This window comes from Bos javanicus, chromosome 16 (genome assembly GCF_032452875.1).
Source record: "Bos javanicus breed banteng chromosome 16, ARS-OSU_banteng_1.0, whole genome shotgun sequence".
NCBI classification, from domain to species: Eukaryota; Metazoa; Chordata; class Mammalia; order Artiodactyla; family Bovidae; genus Bos; species Bos javanicus.
The window spans coordinates 35,450,586-35,477,437 of NC_083883.1; the positions used below are offsets into that span (position 1 = coordinate 35,450,586).

Here is a 26,852-nt window from a genome sequence, read left to right on the forward strand (position 1 = left end):
ATGATCAGGAATCTAACTTTCCCAGATCACCTCTACCATATCCTGAGTACTCTGGAGTAGCTTAAGTGACTACTGATGGACTTCCTCTGCCGGGTACATCACCATGTTAAACTCCAGGATAGGGGTGCTGAGTCTATCCCTTATTTCTCATGCTCTCATAAAGAATAGCTTCAGTGACCATTTCTCTCTCCCAAGACATTCCATGCCCAACCAGAGGCTGACACAGACACACCATATCAAGTAAAATGTGCATATATTTAATCTCAAATGGAAAACATACTCATTCTAAATATGTTGTGAAACTTGTAAAATGCTCTAGAAAATTTGAAAGCTTTAAGGAACAGAGAAAAGCTCCTCCTGTGCCTCCTCAATTACATTATGATCAGAAAATGGAAATACTAGCTGATATCCAAAAAAATTATGGTTTTGGAAGAACTTATATATTAGCTTTACAATCCAAGAAGTACACGGTTTGTGAATAGATATTTCAGTGTTTCCACTTAAAAAGCAAAAACTCTATTGAATTTTTAATAGAGGAGTTTTAGGATACGTTTTTAGTCAGCGATGCCTTGGGCAGAGAAACCAAAGAACTGTGACACAGGCACCTGCCTTTTGATTTTGTGGCTGGCAGAGAGGCCTCCATCTGAAGAAGATGCAGAATGGATAGAAGGCGACCCGCCCACAGTTCCTAAAACGCCTTGCCCTTCTTCTGTCATCCTTTCCACCATGCCCTGACCTGGAAGGCACTGGATTGGTGAACTGAGTTGAATTCCCTGGTGTTTTTTTTTTAATATTTACTGACTTGAATATACATACAAGACTGGGTTTTAGCTCTCCTAAACTGAGACTGGGCTTCTGTGATAATAAACATCTCTTCCTGAATTATGCATTTCTTTGCACTCTAATTCAGCTCTAAACTCTACATCCTAGTGTATACCCTTCATCTTCAGGGCTGCAGTTAAAATCCACCTCATTTTATTTGCCCTTTAGGAGAAACAGAATGTCATCCATTTCTGGATTCCAGACAAAAGTTGTACACACTCTAGGTCCCTGCTTCTCTAACTGATTTGGTCACAAACTCTTCAAACCGCCTTTTTCCACCTTTATCAGCGTGAGCCTAACCCAGCCCTTCCATCCTTCCCCGAGTCTTGACAGTCTCGTAACTCATCAGCGGGTACCTGGCATTTGTGTTCAGTGTGTGCAGTTCTATCAGCAAGCTGTCTGGCAGCCTCAGAGGCTTTCTTTCCTTGTTTTTACTCTTTTGGGACTCTGTTCAGTTACTCTGATCATTGCTTGAGAAGCCATTTTTGTCACATTCATTTTGATTCCTTGCTGAGGGGAAGAGTGGGGACTGAGCTTTTAAGGAGCTAAAAAAAAAGTGATGAGGCACAAACTCACCAGTAATGAAAAGCTGCTTATAATCACCAGGAGATGGGATATGTATTAAACTGTTGATGGCTGGAAAACCTCCAGATTAGAGGTAATACTAGGATTTACTAAAAGACACTTCACTTATCAAAACATTTACCTTACAAAAAAAAAAAAAAGCCTTAGGTACTTAGGTACATTTGCAATATTACTGTACTGGGTTGGCAAAAAATTTTGTTCAGGTTTTTCCATATGCTCTTACAGAAAAACTTGAATGAACTTTTTGGCCAACTCACTGGTTAATAGTAGCTGCAACTAACAATCAGGTGGTGTTCTAAGTGTGTGTGTTGTGTGTGTTAAGTTGCTTCAGTCATGTCCACCTTTTTGTGACCCATGGACTGTAGCCCACCAGGCTCCTCTGTCCAGGGGATTCTCCAGGCAAGAATACTGGAGTAGGTTGTCATGACCTCCTTCTGGGGATATTACCAACCCAAGGATCTAAGCTGCATCTCTTATGTTTCCTGCATTGGCAGGCAGGTTCTTTATGATTAGTGCCACCTGGGAAGTCCTAAGTGCTTCATCTGTATTCTCATTTAACCTAAGGCATTCCTAAGGTGTGGATGCTGTTTTTATTGCCACTTTGCAGATAAGGAAACTGAGACGAGGAAAGGCAAAATAATGTGCTTGAGTTCTCAGGTTCAGTTCAATTCAGTTCAGTTGCTCAGTCGTGTATGACTCTTTGCGACCCCATGAATCACAGCACGCCAGGCCTCCCGGTCCATCACCAACTCCTGGAGTTCACTCAAACTCATGTGCATCAAATCGGTGATCCCATCCAGCCATCTCAACTTCCGTCGTCCCCTTCTCCTCCTGCCCCAATCCCTCCCAGCATCAGAGTCTTTTCCAATGAGTCAACTCTTCGCATGAGGTGACCAAGGTACTGGAGTTTCAGCCTCAGTATCAGTCCTTCCAATGAACACCCCAGGACTGGTTTCCTTTAGGATGGACTGGTTGGATTTCCTTGCAGTCCAAGGGACTCTCAAGAGTCTTCTCCAACACCACAGTTCAGAAGCATAAATTCTTCAGTGCTCAGCTTTCTTTATAGTTCAACTCTCACATCCATACATGACCACTGAAAAAACCATAGTCTTGACTAGACAGACCTTTGTTGGCAAAGTAATGTCTCTGCTTTTTAATATGCTATCTAAGTTGGTCATAACTTTCCTTCCAAGGAGTAAGCGTCTTTTAATTTCATGGCTGCAGTCACCATCTGCAGTGATTTTGGAGCCCCAAAAAATAAAGTCTGACACTGTTTCCACTGTCTCCCCATCTATTTCCCATGAAGTGATGGGGCCAGATGCCATGATCTTCGTTTTCTGAATGTTGAGCTTTAAGCCAACTTTTTCACTCTCCACTTTCACTTTCATCAAGAGGCTTTTTAGTTCCTCTTCACTTTCTGCCATAAGAATGGTGTCATCTGCATATCTGAGGTTATTGATATTTCTCCTGGCAATCTTGATTCCAGCTTGTGCTTCTTCCAGCCCAGCGTTTACTCATGATGTACTCTGCATATAAGTTAAATATACAGGGTGACAATATACAGCCTTGATGTACTCCTTTTCCTATTTGGAACCAGTCTGTTGTTCCATGTACAGTTCTAACAATTGCTTCCTGACCTGTATACAGGTTTCTTAAGAGGCAGGTCAGGTGGTCTGGTAGTCCCATCTCTTTCAGAATTTTCCACAGTTTATTGTGATCCACACAGTCAGAGGTTTTGGCATAGTCAGTAAAGCAGAACTAGATGTTTTTCTGGAATTCTCTTGCTTTTTACATGATCCAGCAGAAGTTGGCAATTTGATCTCTCATTCCTCTGCCTTTTCTAAAACCAGCTTGAACATCTGGAAGTTCACGGTTCATGTATTGCTGAAGCCTGGCTTGGAGAATTTTGAGCATTATGTTACTAGTGTGTGAGATGAGTGCAATTGTGCAGTAGTTTGAGCATTCTTTGGCATTGCCTTTCTTTTGGATTGGAATGAAAACTGACCTTTTCCAGTCCTGTGGCCACTGCTGAGTTTTCCAAATTTGCTGGCATATTGAGTGCAGCACTTTCACAGCATCATCTTTCAGGATTTGAAATAGCTCAACTGGAATGCCTTCACCTCCACTAGCTTTGTTCGTAGTGATGCTTTCTAAGACCCACTTGACTTCACATTCCAAGATGTCTGGCTCTAGGTGAGTGATCACACCATCATGATTATCTGGATCATGAAGATCTTTTTTGTAGAGTTCTTCTGTGTATTCTTACCACCTCTTCTTAATATCTTCTGCTTCTGTTAGGTCCATACCATTTCTGTCCTTTATTGAGCCCATCTTTGCATGAAATTTTCCCTTGGTATCTCTAATTTTCTTGAAGAGATCTCCAGTCTTTCCTATTCTGTTGTTTTCCTCTATTTCTTTGCATTGATCGCTGAAGAAAGCTTTCTTATCTCTCCTTGCTATTCTTTGGAACTCTGCATTCAGATGCTTATATCTTTCCTTTTCTCCTTTGCTTTTTGATTCTCTTCTTTTCACAGCTCCTCAGACAGCCATTTTGCTTTTTTGCATTTCTTTTCCATGGGGGTGGTCTTGATTCCTGTCTCCTGTGCAGTGTCACAAACCTCCGTCCATAGTTCATCAGGCACTCTATCAGATTTAGTCCCTTAAATCTATTTGTCACTTCCACTGTATAATCACAAGGGATTTGATTTAGGTCATACCTAAATGGTCTAGTGGTTTTCCCTACTTTCTTCAATTTAAGTCTGAATTTGGCAATAAAGAGTTCATGATATGAGCCACAATCAGCTCCCAGTCTTGTTTTTGCTGACTGTATAGAGCTTCTCCATCCTTGGCTACAAAGAATATAATCAGTCTGATTTTGGTGTTGACCATCTGGTGATGTCCATGTGTAGAGTCTTCTCTTGTGTTATTGGAAGAGGATGTTTGCTATGACCAGTGCATTCTCTTGGCAGAACTCTATTAGCCTTTGCCCTGCTTCATTCTGTACTCCAAGGCCAAATTTTATTGTAACTCCAGGTGTTTCTTGACTTCCTACTTTTGCATTCCAGTACCCTATAATAAAGGACATCTTTTTTGGGTGTTAGCTCTAAAAAGTCTTGTAGGTCTTCATAGAACCATTCAAGTTCAGCTTCTTCAGCATTATTGTTTGGGGCATAGGCTTGGATCACTGTTATATTGAATGGTTTGCCTTGGAAACAAACAGAGATCATTCTGTCATTTTTGAGATTGCATCCAAATACTGCATTTTGGACTCTTTTGTTGACCATGATGGCTACTCCATCAGTGATAAAAGATGTTTATTGTGCTTGTTATTGGCAGAAAGCCCCATGCACATGATTTTAGTTAATATTATTGGATCTTTATAAATCACATATATGGCAGAGACCTAAAAAATACAAAAACATCCATCTTCTTCTGTTTATTAGCTCCTATGCCTCCTAAATTAAATAAAATGAAAGTACATGGAAAAAAGTTCTAAGAAATCTGATTGCAGTACTACAATGCATAAAATGTAGCTATTTTATAATATCTATAATCTTTTGAAATTTGACAAAGCATGATTGTTTGTTCTTAACAAGACAAGCTGAAGCATGAAGGCTGGTACCGTTCCTGGATCCCAGGTAAAAGTGCTTGTCATAAGGAAAAAAGACAGACACGGGTTTTAATCTACCTCTAGGGCTTTCAGAAAGTTGCTTTCTCCATCATCCATTTATTTATTTTTTCTTCTTTTAACAAATATTTATCATGCTCTTACAGTGTACCACTGATGAAACAGTGATGGATATGATTTGATCTGATTTGGATTTTTTAAAATATCATTTTGGCTGTTGTTGAGGCAGGGAAACAAGTTAGTGGGGCTGTTGGATTACCCACAGCAAGAGATAAAGCTGGTCTGGACTAATGAATGTAGAAAGAAATAAACATATTCAATATATTATTTTGTCTATACAACTGGAAGACCTTGATTAGGCATTGGCTGTGGGAATGGATGAGATGGTTGGATGCCATCACTGACTCGATGGACATGAATGTGAGCAAGCTCCAGGAGTTGGTGATGGACAGGGAAGCCTGGCATGCTGCAGTCCATGGGGTCACAAAGATTCAGACACGAGTGAGTGACTGAACTGAACTGTGGGAATGGAGTTGAGGGAAAGAGAGAAATGAAGAATGACCCTGAGGGTTTTAGTCTGAGAAACTGAATGGAAGGTATTATGTTTAATTAGATGAGAAAGCTAATAGAAGAAATAAGCGTGGCATTTAGGGAATATAAAGAGCTCTGTTTGAGGCATAGCAAACTGTTTTATACGTATTAAAATGCAAGTAGAGACGTTAGTTTAAGTCTGACCTCTCCTATGAGTCTAAACTCAAAGAAGAGTCAAACCTACACATATGATTTGAGGAATCATCATATAAAGATAATATCTATAGCCACAGAGCTGGAAAAGGTTTTGTTGTTGTTGTTGTTGTTTTTGTTTGTTTGTTTTTTTAATAAGAGTGACTATAGCTATACAGTGGGGCCAAGGAGCAAGTAGAAGGAATGAGTGAGTAGGAGAAAGAAGGAGAGAAAGGTTTTGCCCAACCTTGCTGAGAACCCAAGTTAACTAAGAATACAGAAGGAGCTGTTGGATTTGGCATCATATAGTTCTTTGGTGAATTTAACAAGGGCAAGATAAGCCAGATTGAAGGGGATTTAAAAAAAGAGTGGTCAGGCAAAGAGGTAGAGCAAGTATTGGTAACTCATTCCAAATGTTTTGCTACAAGAGAATCAAAGAAATGGAGTGCTATAGGAGGAGATAGAAACCAAACTTTTCAGAGAAACTGAAAGAATTGTCTGGTAGTGTTCAGTGTCCATTAGATGTTTGTAATCATAATTTTAAATTTAAATGGCTGACTATGATTGTGAGATTTTTTTTTTTCCAGCAACCTTTAGCTGTTCGGGTGAAAGCTTAAGGAGGGTAAACAGTTGAATTCATCTGAGTCTGAGATTTTACCAGGGAAATGTTACAAAAAGAGAGGTGATCATGAAAGATAAGCTTGATAAAGAGGGAAGTAACACAGGAGTTGTGTGATGGAGAGTGAAAAAGTGGTAAGGTCAATGACTTGTCAGGCTTCCCTAATGGCTCAGCGGCGAAGAATCTACCTGCAGTGCAAGAGACGCAGTTTCCATCCCTGGGTCAGGAAGATCCCCTGAAGGAGGAAATGGCAACCCACTCTAGTATTCTTGCCTGGAAAATCCCATGGACAAAGAGCCTGGCTGTAGGGTCGCAAAGAGTCAGACATGACTGTGTGACAGCATGCACGCATGCAATGACTTGTAAATCTGCATGAGGGCAAAGCAGTAGCAGGAAGTGGGGAGGGTGGGCTATGCAAATGAGCTGAAAAGAAGAAGAAGAATTCAGAAACTGAATCTGAAAATGCACAGTTACTGGTAATAATGAGGTCTAGGGGCGTGGGTTACTAGAGGGGAAAAAAAAAGGAAAAGATCAATGGAAGTATGAGGGCAAAGTAGCTGAATACTGAATGAGTTAACCTTGTGATTGTTGAAATATGTGACAATACTGCAGAAATAGAGAAAACAACTAACTAGAGCCTTTAATGAATGACAGAAGCAGGCAGTTGACAAAGGAAAATAGCAAGCAGTAGTAATGGGGGATATAGCCAAATACCATGAATTTCAGTATAGCCTTGGATATTGGAATATGAAAGAAAAATAGCTTGGAGGTAACAAAGGAGAGTAAAGAGCACACCTACTTCACTTTCTAGTCCTGAGGTACTGGAAATACAAGAAATAAAACAGCTTTCCAATAATGGGACTGCAAAAGAATTAATTGCCTTAGAATCGCTGAGAAGGACTTTGAGAGACTGGCTTGTTTCAGACTTATCTTACTGCAGAGAATTATAAAACATGGATAAAAATGCAATCACAGAAAAGAAAGCTATTTGAATGTATCATAGAGCAATTAGAACTTTTAAATACCCTGAGACAGACAAAAATGGAAATGTAACACACCAAAATTTATAAAATGCTGCAAAAGCAGTTCTAAGAGGGAAGTTTATAGCGATAAATGCCTACCTCAAGAAAAAAGATGTCTCAAGTAACTTAACTGTACATCTCAAGGAACTAGAAAAAGAAGAACTAATGAAGACCAAAGTTAGTAGAAGAAAGGGAATAAATACTACACCAGAAATAAATGAAATAGAGGGTTAAAAGACAATAGAAAACAATGAAACTAAAAGCTGGTTCTTCAAAAAGATACGCAAAGGTGACAAATATTTAGCTCAACTCACCAAAAAAGAGAGTGAGGGAGATTCAAATAAAATCAGAAATGAAAGAAGAGCTGTTATAACTAATACCACATTTTATTGGCCTAAAAACTACCATGTAGATCAATGGAACAGAGTAGAAGACTCAAAACTAAGCTCACACACAGGTGGTCAGTTCGTTTATGTCAAGGAGGCCAAGAATATACACTGGGGAAGAAAGCCTTTTCAATGAGTGGTGTTGGTAAAATCGGACAGCCGCATGCAAAAGATAAGGGCTTCCCTGGTGGCTCAGTGGAAAAGAATCCACTTGCAATATAGGAAACGCAGGAGACTCGGGTTCTATCCCTGAGTTGGGAAGATCACTTGGAGGAGGCAATGACAACCCACTCCAGTATTCTCACCTGGAAAATCCCAGGTCAGAGGAGCCGGTGGGGCTACAGTCCACAGGGTTGAAAAGAGTCAGACAGAACTGAAGCAACTTAGCGTGCACACGTGCATGTACAGCAACCATATTTCCTTTTGCACAGCCAGTTTTTCTCTTTTAGTTAATGATTCTATGCACTTTCTATGAAATCATCTCAAAACTCTACAACTTACAACCTTAAGATAGTCTGGCACATCAGTCTACCCATCTTATTTACTTTTTCTTGGCAATACCCTTTCTGGATCCCTCTTTCACATTTCAAGTCTACAGACTGTTCCTCAAGCTTTCTGGGCCTGTTACAGAGGGACTTATCTTCACCATCATGCTAAGAATTCAGTTTGCTTCTGTCTTATGTAGAGTCTTCTACATTTTTTTCCCTTTTTTTCCCCCCTCATTATGATGGAGCCCTTTCTTCAGTAACTTCCTGAGAAATGCTGCACTTAAAACCTTTTCATATCTGAAAATGTTTTTATTTTCTCTTCAGGTTTTGTTAGATACAAATTTGTTTCCCCTTAGACTATTTCCTAGTTTTCTTTGTTCCTTTGTTACCTGGTATAATTGAGATTTACTAATCTTTTGCATGTTATCATTTTTGTAAGTTTGTTTTCTCTCTGAAAACTTTTAGAATCTTATTTATTTCCACTGTGCTGAAAGCTTATCATGATATGTGTGTGGGTCTTTTTTAATTCCTTTTTTTTTTTTTTTGGAATAGCACTTAATTTTTTTCTTTTTTTAGCTCTTGATTTTTTAAATTAATTAACTTATTTATTTTAATTGGAGGCTAATTACTTTACAATATGGTGGTGGTTTTTGCCATATATTGACATGAATCCTCCATGGGTGTACATGTGTCCTCCATCCTGAACCCCTCTCCCACCATCCTCCCCATCCCATCCCTCAGGGTTGTCCCAGTGCACCAGCTTTGAGTATCCTGTCTCATGCATCGAACTTGGACTGGTCATCTATTTTACATATGATAATATACATGTTTTAATGCTGTTCTCTCAAATCATCCCACCCTCGCCTTCTCCCACAGAGTCCAAAAGTCTGTTCTTTATATCTGTGTCTCTTTTGCTGTCTTGTATATAGGGTCATATGCGTTAATATACTGTATTGGTATTTTACTTTCTGACTTAATTCACTCTGTATAATAGGCTCCAGTTTCATCCACCTCATTAGAACTGATTCAAATATGTTCTTTTTAATGACTGAGAAATATTCCATTATGTATGTGTACCACACCTTTCTTATCCATTCGTCTACCGATGGACATTTCGGTTGCTTCCATGTCCTGGCTATTGTAAACAATGCTGTGATGAACAATGGGGTACACGTGTCTCTTTCAATTCTGGTTTCCTCAGTGTGTATCCCCAGCAATGGGATTGCTGGGTCGTATGGCAGTTCTATTTCCAGTTTTTTAAGGAATCTCCACACTGTTCTCCATAGTGGCTGTACTAGTTTGCCTTCCCACCAACAGTGTAAGAGGATTCTCTTTTCTCCACTCCCTCTCCAGCATTTATTGTTTGTAGACTTTTTGATAGCAGCCATTCTGACTGGCGTGAGGTGGTACCTCATTGTGGTTTTGATTTGCATTTCTCTGATAACGAGTGATGTTGAGCATCTTTTCATGTGTCTGTTAGCCATCTGTATGTCTTCTTTGGAGAAATGTCTGTTTAGTTCTTTGGTCCTTTTTTTGATTGGGTCATTTATTTTTCTGGTATTGAGCTGCATGAATTGTTCGTATATTTTTGAGATTAATTCTTTGTCAGTTGCTTTATTTGCTAATATTTTCTCCCATTCTGAAGGCTGTTTTTTCACCTTGCTTATAGTTTCCTTTGTTGTGCAGAAGCTTTTAAGGTTAATTAGGTCCTATTTGTTTATTTCTGCTTTTATTTCCATTACTCTGGGAGGTGGGTCATAGAGGATCCTGCTGTGATTTATGTCAGAGAGTGTTTTGCCTATGTTCTCCTCTAGAAGCTTTATAGTTTCTGGTCTTACATTTATATCTTTAATCCATTTTGAGTTTATTTCTGTGTATGGAGTTAGAAAGTGTTCTAGTTTCATTCTTTTACAGGCGGTTGACCAGTTTTCCCAGCACCACTTGTTAAAGAGATTGTCTTTTCTCCATTGTATATTCTTGTGGAGGCTTTTATATTTGAGAAACTTATGTCCTCAGTTCTTAGAAATTTTCTTTATAATTTATTTTTAAAATTTTATTTGGAAAAGAATTCAAATTCACAGAAAAGTTATAAGAATGACTCAATAAATACCTTCCTGCCCTGCACCTATGATACTGGTTCTCCTCCAGGGGAGATTTTGTCTGCAACCAGGAGACAGGTTTTGAGGCAATGTCTGGAGACATTTTTGGTAGTTACAACTAGGAGATGCTACTAGCATCTTTTATAATTTCTTTCCCTCTGATTTTGGTTCTCTCTGGAACACATAAATAGATTTTTCAAATCCTTTAATTGCATACTTTTAAAAGTCACATTTATCAACCTTTCTTTCTTCTTTTAAGCAGACCTTTTTTTCTCACTCGAAGACCTTGAGTTACTAGTTCCCCTAATGTATCCTTTGTGCATCAGCTTTTCAATGGTCATTTCCATTCCTTAAGGTTCATTGTGTGTTGTAAATCACGTTGAATTTGAACTTCTGGATCACTATTTTGCTTGTCAGCAGTGCTTGTCTTATATTAAGTTGACTTGATTGAATTTGTTTTTGGATCCTCTTAATTCCTATGAAATTAAGAAACAGATGGGGATACCAGACCACCTGACCTGCCTCTTGAGAAACCTATATGCAGGTCAGGAAGCAACAGTTAGAACTGGACATGGAACAACAGACTGGTTCCAAATAGGAAAAGGAGTACATCAAGGCTGTATATTGTCACCCTGCTTATTTAACTTATATGCCGAGTACATCATGAGAAATGCTGGGCTGGAAGAAGCACAAGCTGGATTCAAGATTGCTGGGAGAAATATCAGTAACCTCAGATATGCATATTGGCAGAAAGTGAAGAGGAACTAAAAAGCCTCTTGATGAAAGTCAAAGAGGAGAGTGAAAAAGTTGGCTTAACACTCAACATTCAGAAAATTAAGATCATGGCATCTGGTCCCATCACTTCATGGGAAATAGATGGGGAAACAGTGGAAACAGTGTCAGACTTTATTTTTTGGGCTCCAAAATCACTGCAGATGGTGACTGCAGCCATGAAATTAAAAGACGCTTACTCCTTGGAAGGAAAGTTATGACCAACCTAGATAGCATATTCAAAAGCAGAGATATTATTTTGCCAACAAAGGTCCATCTAGTCAAGGCTATGGTTTTTGCAGTGGTCATGTATGGATGTGAGAGTTGGACTATAAAGAAAGCAGAGCACTGAAGAATTTATGCTTTTGAACTGTGGTGTTGGAGAAGACTCTTGAGAGTCCCTTGGACTGCAAGGAGCTCCAACCAGTCCATCCTAAAGGAGATCAGTCCTGGGTGTTCATTGGAAGGACTGATGCTAAAGCTGAAACTCCAGTACTTTGGCCACCTCATGCGAAGAGTTGACTCATTGGAAAAGACTCTGATGCTGGGAGGGATTGGGGGAAGGAGGAGAAGGGGACAACAGAGGATGAGATGGCTGGATGGCATCACCGACTCAATGCACATGAGTTTGAGTGAACTCTGGGAGTTGGTGATGGACCGGGAGGCCTGGCATGCTGTGATTCATAGGGTCGCAAAGAGTCAGACACGACTGAGCGACTGAACTGAACTGAACTGAATTCCTATGAACAACTTGTTCTTAGATTACTCTTTTGGAATATCTTCTCAAATGTCCTTAAGAATTCCTGTTTCCTCTGTTTGATTTGCCTCAGCAGTAGCCATATGCTTTTCCTACTTGACTTGCCTCCTCTAGGCTGTTGATTTGTGTTGGGTGAACTGCCATGTTCAATGTAGGCAGGCTTGCTACCTTAGAAACCTGGCAGATTTGGCTGTGCAGTCTTCTGTGACTACTGGGACAGCAAATGGTAAGGTAGAGTGAGTGGGCTTTGCCAAGAAAGTAAACCTATGATGCTTCTGGGTCCCCATCCTCCCTGGCATTGCAGCAGCACTGGGCTCTGGCAGGACGCCTTGTTCCAGTGAGCTCTGGCACTGAGACAGAAGCCTCAGGAGGGCTCTTCATTCTCTGCTCCCGTCTTGTTACCTAGGTAAATAGTTGTGCGACTCCAGGAGGGAGGAGGAAGAGAGAGGTAAGAATAAGTATGAGCTCTGGCCACCAATACCCCAGACCTTATCATGTTTTATTACAACTGATGAGCCATTTTAGATCATGTTTCACCTATCTGATTTGAATATGGAATTTTTTGTATAGTTTATTATGTATAATTTAATAAAAATTTAATTTTTTTCTTAGCAATGATTTTTTTATTTTTAAGCATTTAAAAAATTATAGTTAATTTGCGGTGTTGTTAGTTTTGGGTATACAGCAAAATGTTATATATATATATATATTTATATATCATAACATTGTAAATTAACTATACATTTCAATTTATATATATTCTTTTTCAGATTCTTTTGCATTATAGGTCTTTATAAAATTATTGAATATAGCTCTCTATGCTTTACAGTAGATCCTTGTTGTTTAAATTTGGAATTAACATATAACAGTGTGTGTATCAGAGAAGGCAATGGCACCCCACTCCATTACTGTTGCCTGGAAAATCCCATGGACGGAGGAGCCTGGTAGGCTGCAGTCCATGGGGTCGATAAGAGTTGGACACGACTAAGTGACTTCACTTTCACTTTTTACTTTCATGCATTGGAGAAGGAAATGGCAACCCACTCCAGTATTCTTGCCTGGAGAATCCCAGGGACAGAGGAGCCTAGTGGGCTGCCGTCTATGGGGTCACACAGAGTCGGACACGACTGAGCGACTTAGCAGCAGCAGCAGCAGCAGCAGTGTGTGTATGTTAATCCCAAATTCCTAATTTATTTCCCACATCCCCAGGTATCCCCTTGGGTAACCATAGGTTTGTTTTCTGTGTCTGTGAGTTTATTTCTGTCTTGTGAACAAATTCATTTCCATCATTTTTAAAGATTCCACATATAAGTAATACATGATATTTTTCTTTGGTTTACTTCACTTAATATGGTAATCTCTAGGTCCATCCATGTTACTGCAAATGGCATTATTTCATTCTTTTGTAAGGCTGATTAATATTCTATTGTGTATATATACCATATCTTCTTTATTCATTTATCTGTTGATGGCTTTTCATGTTGCTTCCATGACTTGGCTTTTGTAAATAGGGCTGCTATGAACATAGGGGTACATACCTTTTCGAATTAGAGTTTCTTCCAGATATATGCCCAGAAATGGGATTGCAGGATCATCTGGTAACTCTATTTTTAGTTTTTTAAGAAATCTCTATACTGTTCTCCACAGTGAATGTGCCAGTTTTCATTCCCACCATCAGCGTAGGAGCATTCCTTTTTCTCTACACCCTCTCCAGCATTTACTATAAGCAAATTTTGTTTTTAAATATAATTTTATTTTAAAGCCTAATGGTTCCTTAAATCAAGCATTCCTATAGATAGCATAACTGTTGAACTATGAGGCAATAACAAAGCATGGCATTTCCCTGGAAATGGTCCCTGTGAGCCCAGATCTGTAGACTAAAAGCAAAGTATCAAAGACAACCTGGTCCCTGTGAGCCCAGATCTGTACACTAAAAGCAAAGTATCAAAGACAACTATCTACAACATAGTTTTGACAGTATTTGAATAGATATGTTAGAACTAAACTGAAATGTGCACTTAAGATTCACTTTTTCCATGACTGAAACATATAGCTGATTGTCTAAAAAATTTTTCAAATATCACTCACTGAATGATTTGAAAACAAATACGTCATGACTGGTGATTTTTACCCTTCGGTGTTCCCTTTAACCTTCAGGCCAATGGATTCCAAAATGTTGCTGACTAAATTGATTAAACTGTGCTGGTTTTATTAAAGCTCCCAAGAATAGGCTATGACCTTTTTCATTGCTCACACAAATCAATACATTCAGAAGAAGAGACACTTGATTGGTAAGATAGATTTCTGCTGCAAACTTTGCTTTCAGGAAATATCTATAAGCCTTTCCAGAAATCTGTAATTACTAATACTGATACATTTCCCTTTGATATATGCTTAAGGTTCATTAACTATCAGTGTTCAAAAGCTGGTGATTAACTCATTTTTATAATGCTATTAGGGATACATTAACATGGGATAAAATATTTAAAAATCAGACAACAGTACACACTAAACTCAGAATCATAGTTGTATCAGAGAAAACTGGTGGGGATATGGGTTCAAGCATAAACACACAAACAGCTTTATGCAGGATATCTCACTTGTGAGACTGTCCATATTTTGGGCAGGATAAGTCTTTGTTTTGGGAGACTGTCTAGTGTATTGCCAGGTATTTAGCCACATCTCTGAACTCTCCCCACTGGAAGTTAAAAGTGTTCCTCTAACCAATTTTGACAACCCAAAATGTCTCCAGTTATTGCCACAGGTTTCATGGAGGAAAGCGATCAGAATCATCACTGAGTGGGAAGCACTGCTTTAATCAGATTGATAAACTTTTAGTTTTTATTTTTAATAAGAAGGGGGATTCACCAATGTCCATTTGTAATGGAGCTACATAATTTTCTTATAAGTTACATATTTTCTCTTGAATATATAAATGATATATCATAAAATTTACTAAAGCTCTAGTAATATGCTTTCAGGTGACTTTCTAGAAGTAAACTTAGAGATAGCTTCATTTGATTTTCTTTCATGATCACCAAAGGGAGCATAGAGCTTTATTTTCTACTTGTAATCACAATGTACTAACATATTTCCTTTTGTGTCATCATGAAGAGTATTTTGACAGGATGTTTATTTTAAATATGAAATATTTAATCATGCAATTTGTGCAACTGGCTCGTTGCTAAAAACTGCATGATTTTTAGCCCAGAACTGAATATTTTTAGTCTAATATTAAAAATGTACATATAGAGGTTGTAGGACTTCTGTGTGCACAAAATAAAGTACAGTTTTATCTGATTCATACCATAAGAATAAGTTAGTAAAGAAACATAACCCCTCCAAACCCAGTTTAAATAACAATTAATTTATTCCAAAGATTTAGAGAAACTCAAGGTCTGAATCTTAACTAGTCTGAGGATACAGGGCTGGCAAAGACTGCGCCCCCTCTCCATTTTTCTCTCCTGGGAGCACATTGTCTTTTTATCTCTTTTCCCCATGTACCTGGTTCTTTCACACCCTCTCTGAAGCTTGCCTTCTCCTACCCTTCATTTATGTGGAATTGAACAGTCACAGCATCCTCTATCTGTTCATGACTCCAGCATAGCTTCTTTGTTTTGATTTTTGTGACTCAATATTGGATTCTCAAAAGAAGAAATCTTATTGGTCATCATAGTTCAGGTGTCTGCATTTGGTTCAACCAGCTGTGGCAAAATAGAGACTAAACTGGTTTACACGGTACCTAGACCTTTCCATATTGCATCATGTGGGTGCACTTAGCACTCTAGGAAGAGGGTATTGGCCAAGAAGAAAGGATGCCCCTCTCAACCACATGTAGCATCAACTAAAGACATATCCTGTGAAGATTTTGTTTCCCTTTCATGAAAGAGACAGAAAGAGAGAGAGAAATGCTAGATATAAAGAAGATATGTGCATGCTCAGTCACTTCAGTCATGTCTGTCTCTTTGCAAGTCTATGGGCTGTAGCCCACTAGGCTTCTCTATCCATGGGATCCTCCAGACAAGAATACTGGAGTGGGTAGCCACGCCCTTCTCCAGGGATCTTCCTGACCCAGAGATGTCTCTTGCTTGGCAGGCAGATTCTTTACCATTGAGCCACCAGGGAAGCCCAAAAAAACAGTAGGATGAGGATAATTTCCATAACCAATAAAAAAGATAGTTTAGAAGTACATGTAAAATAAATTCTTGTAAGTAAAATATTGAATAATATGTTCATAATAAAATGAGGAACAGTTCAGTCAGTTCAGTTCAGTTCAGTCACTCAGTATTGTCCAATTCTTTGCAACCCCATGGACTGCAGCACACCAGGCCTCTCTGTTCACCACCAACTCCTGGAGCTTACTCAAACTCATATCCATTGAGTCAGTGATGCCATCCAACCATCTCATCCTGTGTCGTCCCCTTCTCCTCCCACCCTCAATCTTTCCCAGCATCAGGGTCTTTTCAAGTGAGTCAGTTCTTCGCATCAGGTGGCCAAAGTTTTAGAGTTTCAGCTTCAAAGTCAGTCCTTCCAATGACTATTCAGGACTGGTTGGACTGGTTGGATCTCCTCGCAGTCCAAGGGACTCTCAAGGGTCTTCTCCAACACCAGTTCAAAAGCATCAATTCTTCTGTGCTCAGCTTTCTTTATAGTCCAACTCTCATATCCATACATGACTACTGGAAAAACCATAGCCTTGACTAGACAGACATTTGTTGGCAAAATAATGTCTCTGCTTTTTAATGTGTCGTCTAGGTTGGTCATAAATTTTCTTCCAAGGAGCAAACGTCTTTTAATTTCATGGCTGCAGTGACTATCTGCAGTGATTTTGGAGCCCCCAAAAATAAAGTCTTCCACTGTTTCCCCATCTATTTGTCATGAAGTGATGGGACTGGATGCCATGATCTTAGTTTTCTGAGTTGAATATAACTAAATATATATTTGTAAATATATAAATTATATAAATATAATATCTAAATTAAGGTACAAATTAAAGCATGTATCTTCAGAAATAGATGGGAATTAGATTTAGATAGAAAAAAGAAATAGTTCTTAATAAAAAAGTGATATTTCAAAACCGTATGTAGACAAATAGTTTTCCAAATCTATCATCAAATATTTTCAGTGGGTTTTCTTACACCAAGTCCAGTCATTTGGAGGGGGAAAAATGATATACCATGTGTTGTAACAGCTGTCTCGACCCTATTCACAAAGAGCTGTTTAGTAAGTGGGGAGTTACTGTTATCATATATTGCTTGATCTCTACACACAGCTCCATTGGCCTTGTAGCTGTGGGCTTAGCAGAGCCATCACTGTCTTCCAAGCTCTCAGCCTTCACTTGGGGCTCCTTAGCAGAGTGACGGGGTCACACCTTTTTGATCTTTCAGATATTCAGTACCCCCCTTGCCATCTGAACAGCAGGGATGAAGCAGATACTGATCATTTAAAATTTTATACTTTATTTGATATGCTTGAATTTGTTTTTATTTCTTCCATTTTTATTGACATATTAACATACAGTACTATATGTTTAAGGTGGATTTGACTTATGTACATCATGAAATGTTCATCAGATCAGATCAGATCAGTCGCTCAGTCATGTCTGACTCTTTGCAACCCCATGAATCGCAGCACGCCAGGCCTCCCTGTCCATCACCAACTCCTGGAGTTCACTGAGACTCATGTCCATCGAGTCAGTGATGCCATCCAGCCATCTCATCCTCTGTCGTCCCCTTCTCCTCCTGCCCCCAATCCCTCCCAGCATCAGAGTCTTTTCCAATGAGTCAACTCTTCACATGAGGTGGCCGAAGTACTGGAGTTTCAGCTTTAGCATCATTCCTTCCAAAGAAATCCCAGGGCTGATCTCCTTCAGAATGGACTGGGTGGATCTCCTTGCAGTCCAAGGGACTCTCAAGAGTCTTCTCCAACACCACAGTTCAAAAGCATCAATTCTTTGGTGCTCAGCCTTCTTCACAGTTCAACTCTCACATCCATACATGACCACAGGAAAAACCATAGCCTTGACTAGACGAACCTTTATTGGCAAAGTAATGTCTCTGTTTTTGAATATGCTATCTAGGTTGGTCATAACTTTCCTTCCAAGGAGTAAGCATCTTTTAATTTCATGGCTGCAGTCACCATCTGCAGTGATTTTGGAGCCCAGAAAAAGAAAGTCTGACACTGTTTCCCCATCTATTTCCCATGAAGTGATGGGACAAGATGCCATGATCTTCGTTTTCTGAATGTTGAGCTTTAAGCCAACTTTTTCACTCTCCACTTTCACTTTCATCAAGAGGCTTTTGAGTTCCTCTGCACTTTCTGCCATAAGGGTGGTGTCATCTGCATATCTGAGGTTATTGATATTTCTCCCAGCAATCTTGATTCCAGCTTGTGTGTCTTCCAGTCCAGCATTTCTCATGATGTACTCTGCATATAAACAGGGTGACAATATACAGCCTTGATGAACTCCTTTTCCTATTTGGAACCAGTCTGTTGTTGCATGTCACAGTAAGTTTACTAAATGTCTATCATCTCATATAGAAACAAAATTAAATAAATAGAAAAAATTGTGATGAAAACTCTAAGGATTTACTCTTTTTAAAACTTTCACTGCTAACATACAGTATTGTTACTCATATTCATTATGTTGTACACGATAGTGCTTCTTTATCTTATAAATGGAACTTTGTGCCTTTCAGTTGCCTTCATCCAGTTCTCCCTGTTTTGTCTTTTATCCTTCCTACTACCTTTATACACTGCTGATTTACTACTTTTACTATATATTTGCCTTTACCAATGAAGTTTTTTTTTTCTTTCATAATTTTCATGGTTCTGGGCCCTTTAACATTTCACTCTAAAGCTGCTTTAGTGGTGCTAGCTTTTGCTTGTTTGTAAAACTTTTGATTTCTCCATCAAATCTGAATGAAAGCCTTGTCTGGTACTCTTAGTTGTAGCTCTTCCTCTTTCTTCTCTTTAAATATATTGTACAGTTCCCTTCTGGCCTGCAGATTTCTGCTGAAAATTCAGCTGAGAGCCTCATGGGAGTTCCCTTGTAGGTAACTCATTGCTTTTCCCTTGCTGCTTTTAATATTCTATCTTTAACTTTTGACATTTTAATTACAACTTGTCTTGGTATGGTCTTCTTAGCATTGATCCTGTTTGGGACTCTCTGTGCTTCCTGGACCTAGGTATCTGTTACCTTCCCCAGGTTAGGGAAGTTTTCAGCTATTATGTCTTCAAATATGTTCTCTTCCCCTTTCTCTCTCTCTCTCCTCTTATGGGAGCCCTTTTGTATGACTGTTAGCACACTTGATGTTGTCCTTGATGGCTTGTAAATGGTCCTCCATTCTTTTATTCTTATTCTTTTTTCCGAAGCAAGCCCAAGGTCACCTTGATGCTCTTCCTCCAGAGATGAGAAAATGGTTCCATTAGTGCTAGTCAGTCTAGTGCTATTGAAGGGCACAGGCATTTAAACTGGCCAAGATCTCTGTTACGGATTGAGTTGTGTCTGCCCAAAGACAACTTGAAGACCTACCCCTGTAGGTACCTGTACCTCCAGTTATGAACTTATTTGGAAATAGGGGTTTTGCAGATATAATTAATTAATATAGGGTCATGCTGTAGCAGGGTGGGCCCTTAATCCAGCATAATTGGTGTCACTATAAGAAGAGAAGACAGAGACACATAGGGAGAATATGTCATGTGGCAACAGAGGTGGGAAGATTGGGGTGATGCATCTGTAAGCCAAGGAATGCCAAAGATTGATGGCCACCACAAGGAGCTGGGAAGAAGCAAGAAAGGATTCTCCTCTACCAGTTTCAGAAGGAGCATGGCCCCGCGGTCATCTTGAACTTCTAATCTCCAGAACTAAGGAAGAATAAATTTCTGTCGTTTTAAGCCACTTAGTTTGTGGTACTTTGTCATGGAAGCCCTAGGAAACTAACACTCTTCAGAGACAAATGCTGCTCTTCATCCACTTAGGAGCACTGGCAACTGCCTCTGGGGTTATCACACCCTCCATGCAGATTTGGGTCGCTCCATGATTGCCATGGTAACTCCTCACTTTGGACATTCAGATTCCGCCTTTCCCAACTGTTCGTCCTCTGGGATGTTACTATTCCAGGACAGCTGAAGGCTAAGGAACATGTGCCTGTACTTATCTGGGATAATGAGTTTGCTCCACCCACAGAGGAAGTCTTCCTGGATTCTTTCTTCACCTCAGATCCTCTCCCAGCTTCCTGGTTTCTCTATCTTCCTGCCACAAGAACCCAGATGCATACTTGACATCTTCCAAGAGTTATAACTTAAGTTTATAGTGTAAATCACTCTTCCTTTCTGTATCCTGAAATGTAGCCATGTGTGTGTTTTGGTGGGAATGGGTGGAGGGGTGGAGGCCTTCCCTGATAGCTCAGTTAGTAAAGAATCCACCTGCAATGCAGGAGGCCCCAGTTTGATTTCTGGGTTGGGAATATCCACTGGAGAAGGGATAGGCTACCCACTCCAATATTCTTGGGCTTCCCTTGTGGCTCAACTGGTAAAGAATCCACCTGCAATGTGGGAGACCTGGGTTCAATCCCTGGGTCAGGAAGATCTCCTGGAGAAGGAAAAGGCTACCCACTCTAGTATTCTGGCCTGGAGAATTCCATGGAATATGTATTCCATGGGGTCACCAAGAGTTGGATACAACTCTGTGTGTGTGTGTGTGTGTGTGTGTGTGTGACTGGATCACTTTGCTGTACAGCTGAAACTAATGCAACATTATAAATCAATATACAAATCAATAAAGAAAATGAAGGCCAGTTCCTTGTTGAGGAAAGCCATATTATTAAGAAAGACCAACCTTTTTACTGATTGCAAAACTGTATGAAAAGTATCCCAAAAGTAAAAGAAAAGAAGAGCATGGCACACCTATCTCACCATCTGAGTGATAAATCAAGGAGCAGGGATCTGAGTCAGATCTGACTTGAGAAGCCATGATCTTGTCATATCATAGGGAAAACTTATTCTCTTTTATTCCTTTGTATTCTTTTTGGGAATAAAGTAGCTCCTCAGGAGTCCTCTATGAACTAAACTAATGTAAATATGTGGCTTCCCTGAGTGCCAGCTGTGGTGGACGCAGACGATGAGTATTGCTGCGGGTAGGTGACTGCATGTTCAGGGCCTTGACGCAGAGGCTGACTGGGATTTCCTTAAACTCCTAGGAGCTGAGGTGACCTACATGAACATGACTGCCTACAACAAGGGCCGACTGCAGTCCTCCTTCTGGATCGTGGACAAACAGCATGTGTACATCGGCAGTGCCGGTTTGGACTGGCGGTCTCTGGGACAGGTAATCTTTTCATTATATAGAGTTTTGTCAGCATCAAAACTACCGCCTCCGTAAAATCCTCAGTCACCTCTACTGTGATTGAGAGAATTTAAACCTACAGCATTTATTATTTTTAACTGCACAGTTTTAGTAGTTTTACCCTCAATTAAAGCAAAATAATAAACCTTTCCTTGTCAGAGTCATTTCACCAAAAGAACTGCCATTGCTTCAGTGCTTTTATAACTCAGATGCTATTCCCACATTCTTTAGAGCATGTGCTATGCTGCGCTTAGTCACTCAGCCGTGTCCAACTCTTTGTGACCCCAGGCTTCTCTGTCCATGGGATTCTCCAGGCAAGAATAGTGGAGTGGGTAGCCATTCCCTCTGGGGGTTCTTCCTCCTGATGCTTGACCCTCAGACTCTCTGGACTTCCATGATGGTACAGTGGTAAAGAATCTGCCTGCCAATACAGGAGACACAGGAGATGTGGGTTCGATCCCAGGGTGGGGAAGAATCCCATGGACAGCTGAACCTGGCGGGCTACAGTCCATGGGGTCGCAAAGAGTTATCACGACTTAGTGACTAAACAATAGCACTAGATTCTCTTAGAGGGCTATTTTTATATGGCACCTTCTCTGTGTAGCCTATATGGGTTTGATATTTTTTTATGTGATGGCTGTTTTTACAATGGATGTCTGTCACCTCTTTCCTCCATGTATGCTGATCTTTATCCCCTTGATAACAGTGGGATTGATGTTGTGGTGACCAGAGTCTGCACTGGGTATTGAGCAGGGCCTCCTCTCTGCCCTGTGATTGTCACTGAGGTGGGGTTGACTCCCCAGTGGTTGGAGTAGAGACTTCCAGATCTGTATCTTAGCCATGTTTCTGACCTTCGATGTGAGGTCAGTGGGATTCAACACTCCCCCTAGAAGGGAAGCCACGGAGTATTCCTCCTCTGGAGCTGTTCACCTGTGGGTGTGCTCTGTTGTGTCGCTTTTCACACCCCATGCTGGCTCACAAATCACACTGTTGGTGGCACTGCTCTGGGCCCTACTGTAACTGTGGGTATGCTGGCAATTGGCCCTGGTGTCTCTCAGACATTGTTTTCACCAGACCGTCTGTGTGTATCCACCGGTCAGGTCCCAGGACTGCAGTAACCACACATCTGGACCCACTGTGGGGGCTATGGAGGCAGCTTAGATTTTGGCCTGGTCCAGTAGGGTCCCAGAAAGTCAGACATAACTGAGTGTCTGAGCAGAGAACACTGGCATGTCTATGCCCACAAAGCCCATAGGCCCTAAACCTACACCTGTCTCAGCTATGGGAGCATTTATCTGTTCAAATATCTCACAGTTGCTGAGTTTCCAAAGTCAGCAGTGGGGGTGTAAGTCCATGGAGAGATTTCAGCTCTTCCTCCTTAGTCACAGGGCTCCTGGATCTCAGCTGTGGTTTCAGCCCCACTTTTGCATATGTGTCTTCCACCAGCATCTACTCCCAAGGCTGCCTTGGAACACACATGCCTGCCCAGGTGGGCAGAGAGAGGCAGCGATGGGTGGGGTGTGTGAGCTACTCAGCTGAGTGCCCCTCCCAGTGCCCATGGAGGCAGGGAGCAGCACATGGGGAAGGGGCTGCAGTGCGGCCCCACTGCTTGAGGGCCATTCAACAATGGCACCCTGTGCCTCTGGTGGCCCAGGCTTCTTCCACAAACATTTCCAGTTGTGGAGTTTCTTACTCTCATTCCTTCAGGCTGTCTCTTTACAGCCAGCAGCTGTCCCCTCACTGGGTCTGTGCTCCAAACCCTACATTCCAGCACCCAACCCTCCCTCTGCACCAGCAAACACACATCTCAGGCTGAGGCCAGAGGGCTCTGGCACTTACCACCTATGTAAGTCTAATGCTGTCCTGCCTGCCATAGACGGGTTGCCGCCCTCTCCTCTGAGCCCCCAAAGCTCCTTTTCTGTCCTAGTCGATGTCCCCACTGGTGAGGGGGCTTCCCCAGTTGCGGGAACCTTTCCTTTCCTTCAGCTCCCCTCCAGAGGTGCAAGACTTTATCCCATTTCCTCGTTTCTATTTGCCTTCCTTTTGTCCTACCTGGTTGTGTGGGGATTTTTCTTCTTGTTTCAGGTGCCCAAGGTCCTCTGCTCATGTTCAGCAAGTGCTCTGAGAACTGTTCTGTTAGTAGATGTATTCTTTTTTTATTAATTAAGTTTTGGCTGTGCTGGGTCTTCACTGCTGCACGACCTTTACTCTAGTTGCAGAGAGCGAGGGCTACTCTCTAGTCGCAGTGCATGGGCCACTCATTGCAGCGGTTTCTCTTGTTGTGGAGCATGGGCCCTAGGGCACATGGGCTTCAGTAGTTGTGGCCCCAGGCTCTAGAGCACAGGCTCGATAGTTGGGGCACACAGGCTTAGTTGTGCCACAGCATGTGGGATCTTCCTGGATCCGGGATCTAACCCATGTCTCCTGCACTGGCAAGTGGGTTCTTTACCACAGAGACACCAGAGAAACCCTGGTGTATTCTTGATGCATTTGTGGGAAGAGGTAACTCCACATCCTCCTGTTTCACCATATTGACTCCTCTCCCCTGCTAAGTGGTTTTTAACTTGAGCATCATTTGCTTTTTTTTTTTTTTTAGGAAAGTATGTTTTCCTACCACTAAATTTTATTTTATTTTTTTGTAATTAACTGATAGAGTTTAAAGTTCTATTAATTCCATTTGAATGAGGTTTGAATTATTGAAGTTTAATGATAGTTTTCTCCAAATTTTTGAGCAAGTAATCTATATTTTCTATATTTCCTTCTACTCCTTTCCTTATATAGACAGACAGACATATATTCAAACATTGGTTTCTCTGCTTGAGGATTATTCCTTTGTCTTTGCTTTTAGTTGTTTACTTTGTAGGAAAGTAAGTTGATCTTTTAAATGTTTACTCTCTGTGTAGTCATTTAGATATTATTTCCTTTTTAAATGTATCATCATTATAAAATATGAAAATGTCCCCACTTTAAACATGGTAAATACAGAGAGAAGATAAGGTGCAAGTTATTTCCTATTCATATGAAGAGCAGAACCTCTTTTATGAATTTTCCTTATTTCCACATTTCTAAGTGATAGCTAGTTTCCTTTAAGTTACAGAGAAGACCAGAGGAAGAAGTGGGCAAGTACCTGGACCTGGTTCTCTGTATCATTACTAATCAAGCTTCTTTCTTAAAGACAAGCCAACTCCTATGCTTCACTTAATGTCATTCTCAGTAGGAACCAGAGAATCACATCTCCACTGTTGGTACTGCATGGCACTGAGCCCTCCAGTCTGTCTAGAAGAGATGTCCCTCTGACTTCATCCTGGTTTGTTCTCAGAGGGAGAAGGAAATGGCAACCCACTCCAGTATTCTTGCCTGGAGAATCCCCTGGACGGAGGAGTCTGGCAGGGGGTCCATGGGGTTGCAAGAGTCAGACACGACTTAGTGACTGAGCCACCACCACCACTTAAACCCAGAATGAGAGGGAGAGTAAACTGAATGGACTTCTTAGATTTCTTTCCTTCAGCTCAAATATACCAACAAAGTTATACTTTTAAAAACATAAGTGAATTATTGTGCTATTTCTTAAGTATGGAATAAATGTATTTTAAGAATTTTAAAATAACTCATTTTATAATTCATAATCTCGGGCTCCCCAGGTAGCTCAGTGGTAAAGAATCTTCCTGCCAGTGTGAGAGACATAGGAGATGTGGGTTTGATCCCTGGGTCAGGAAGATCCTCTGGAGAAGGAAATGGCGACTCACTCCAGTATTGTTGCCTGGGGAAATCCCATGGACAGAGGAACCGGACAGGCTACAGTCCACGAGGTCACAAAGAGTCAGACACAACTTAGTGACTAAATAACAACAACAGTCTATATGTCAGCTGCTAACCTACTTCTCTTACATCAACGGCCACCATTTCTCTGCCTCCTCTCCACACATAGGCACGCATGTTGTCTCTTTGTCCACCCTTTCCCCTTAGTTTTTGCTATTTGAAATCATGTTGTTACACTTGTATCATCTATTTTAAATGTTTTCCTTTCATCTGTGCTTGATTATATGGGCTTTTTCCTTGGTTTACTTCATGAGACATAACACATTGCACAGCAGAGCTCATGTGTTAGAACAGATTTTTTCATTTGAGAAATGTGTATGAGACTAATATTTACATGAAAAATTATAATACATTTTCCAAGTATCAAACTCAACCTATTCCATTAGCTTTATAGTTTGTGAAGTTTTCTAGTGAAATCAGATTATTACTATCAATTATTACCTTTAAGTCTATAGTGTTGTTGTTTGTTACCTTTAAGTCTATAGTGTTGTTGTTTAGTTGCTAAGTTCTATCCAACTCCTTATGACCTCATCCGTGAACTGCAACATGCCAGGCTTCCTTGGCCTTCACTATCTCCCAGAGTGTGCTCAAACTCATTTCCATAGAGTTGGTGATGCCATCCAACCATTTTAACCTCTGTCGTCCCCTTCTCCTCCTGCCCTCAATCTTTCCCAGGATCAGTGTCTTTTCCATTGAGTTGGCTATTCGCATCAGGTGGCCAAAGGATTGGAGCTTCAGCTTTAGCATCAGTCCTTCCAATCAATATTCAGGACCGATTTCCTCTAGCGTTGACTGATTTGATTTTCTTGCAGTCCAAGGACTGTCAAGAGAATTCTCTAGCACCACAGTTCAAAAGCTTCAATTCTTCGGTGCTCAGTCTTCTTTATGGGCCAACTCTCACATCTGTACATGACTACTGGAAAAATATAGCTTTGACTAATGGACCTTTATTGGCAAAGTGATGTCCCTGCTTTTTAATCTGCTTTAAATCTATAGTAACTAAGAGAAATAATAAAACTAATGATAAGAGTTTCAGTGTACTGCAGGTTTTCTCTATGCTAGGCATTCTTCTAAGCATTAAAGAATATGAACTCATTCAATTTTCACAATAACCCTTTCTTTTAAATACTACTATTATCACTTTATTTTACAAAGGAGGAAATTGAGACACACGTTAGTCACCTTCCAAGAAGCTGCAAAGCAAGAATTTAAACCAAGGCAATCTAGTTCCAAACCCTTCTCTCTTACTTCATGCTAATAATTTTTAAAAATAAATTACATTATGAAAAATCATTTTCTTTCAGGATTTTTCTGTCATGCTATACAATAAATTTCCTCTAACTCTTTTTAATTTAAGAATAGCTAACAATGCTATTCATCTAGATACCTTCACTCATTCACATCTTTCTTTAAAAAAAAATTTATTGGAGTATAGTTGATTTACAATGTTGAGTTAGTTTCAGGTTTGCAGCAAAGTAATCAGTTATACATATTCATCAATACATTGTTTTTAGATTCTTTTCCCACATAGGCCATTACCAAATATTGAATAGAGTTCTCTGTGCTATACAGGTCCTTATTAGTTATTTGTTTTACATATAGTAGTGTGTATATGTCAATCCTAATCTTGAATTTATCCCTTACCTCCTGGTAACCATGGTACTTTCCTGGTGGCTCAGACAGTAAAGAATCTAACTGCAATGCAGGAGACCTGGGTTCAATCCCTGGGTTGGGAAGATCCCCTGGAGAAGGGAATGGCTACCCATCCCAGTGTTCTTCTCTGAAAA

General features: G+C 40.3%; 1 protein-coding gene across 3 annotated transcripts in view; it reads left to right on the plus strand.

Annotated features, from left to right (window-relative positions):
- Window positions 1-26,852, plus strand: part of PLD5 (phospholipase D family member 5) — a 427,488-nt gene that overhangs the window by 320,411 nt on the left and 80,225 nt on the right. For all 3 annotated transcript variants that reach the window (XM_061382516.1, XM_061382517.1, XM_061382518.1), the window contains one exon: window positions 21,101-21,228. In XM_061382516.1, coding sequence (XP_061238500.1) covers window positions 21,101-21,228 — 128 coding nt within the window. The remainder of the gene's footprint in view (window positions 1-21,100; window positions 21,229-26,852) is intronic.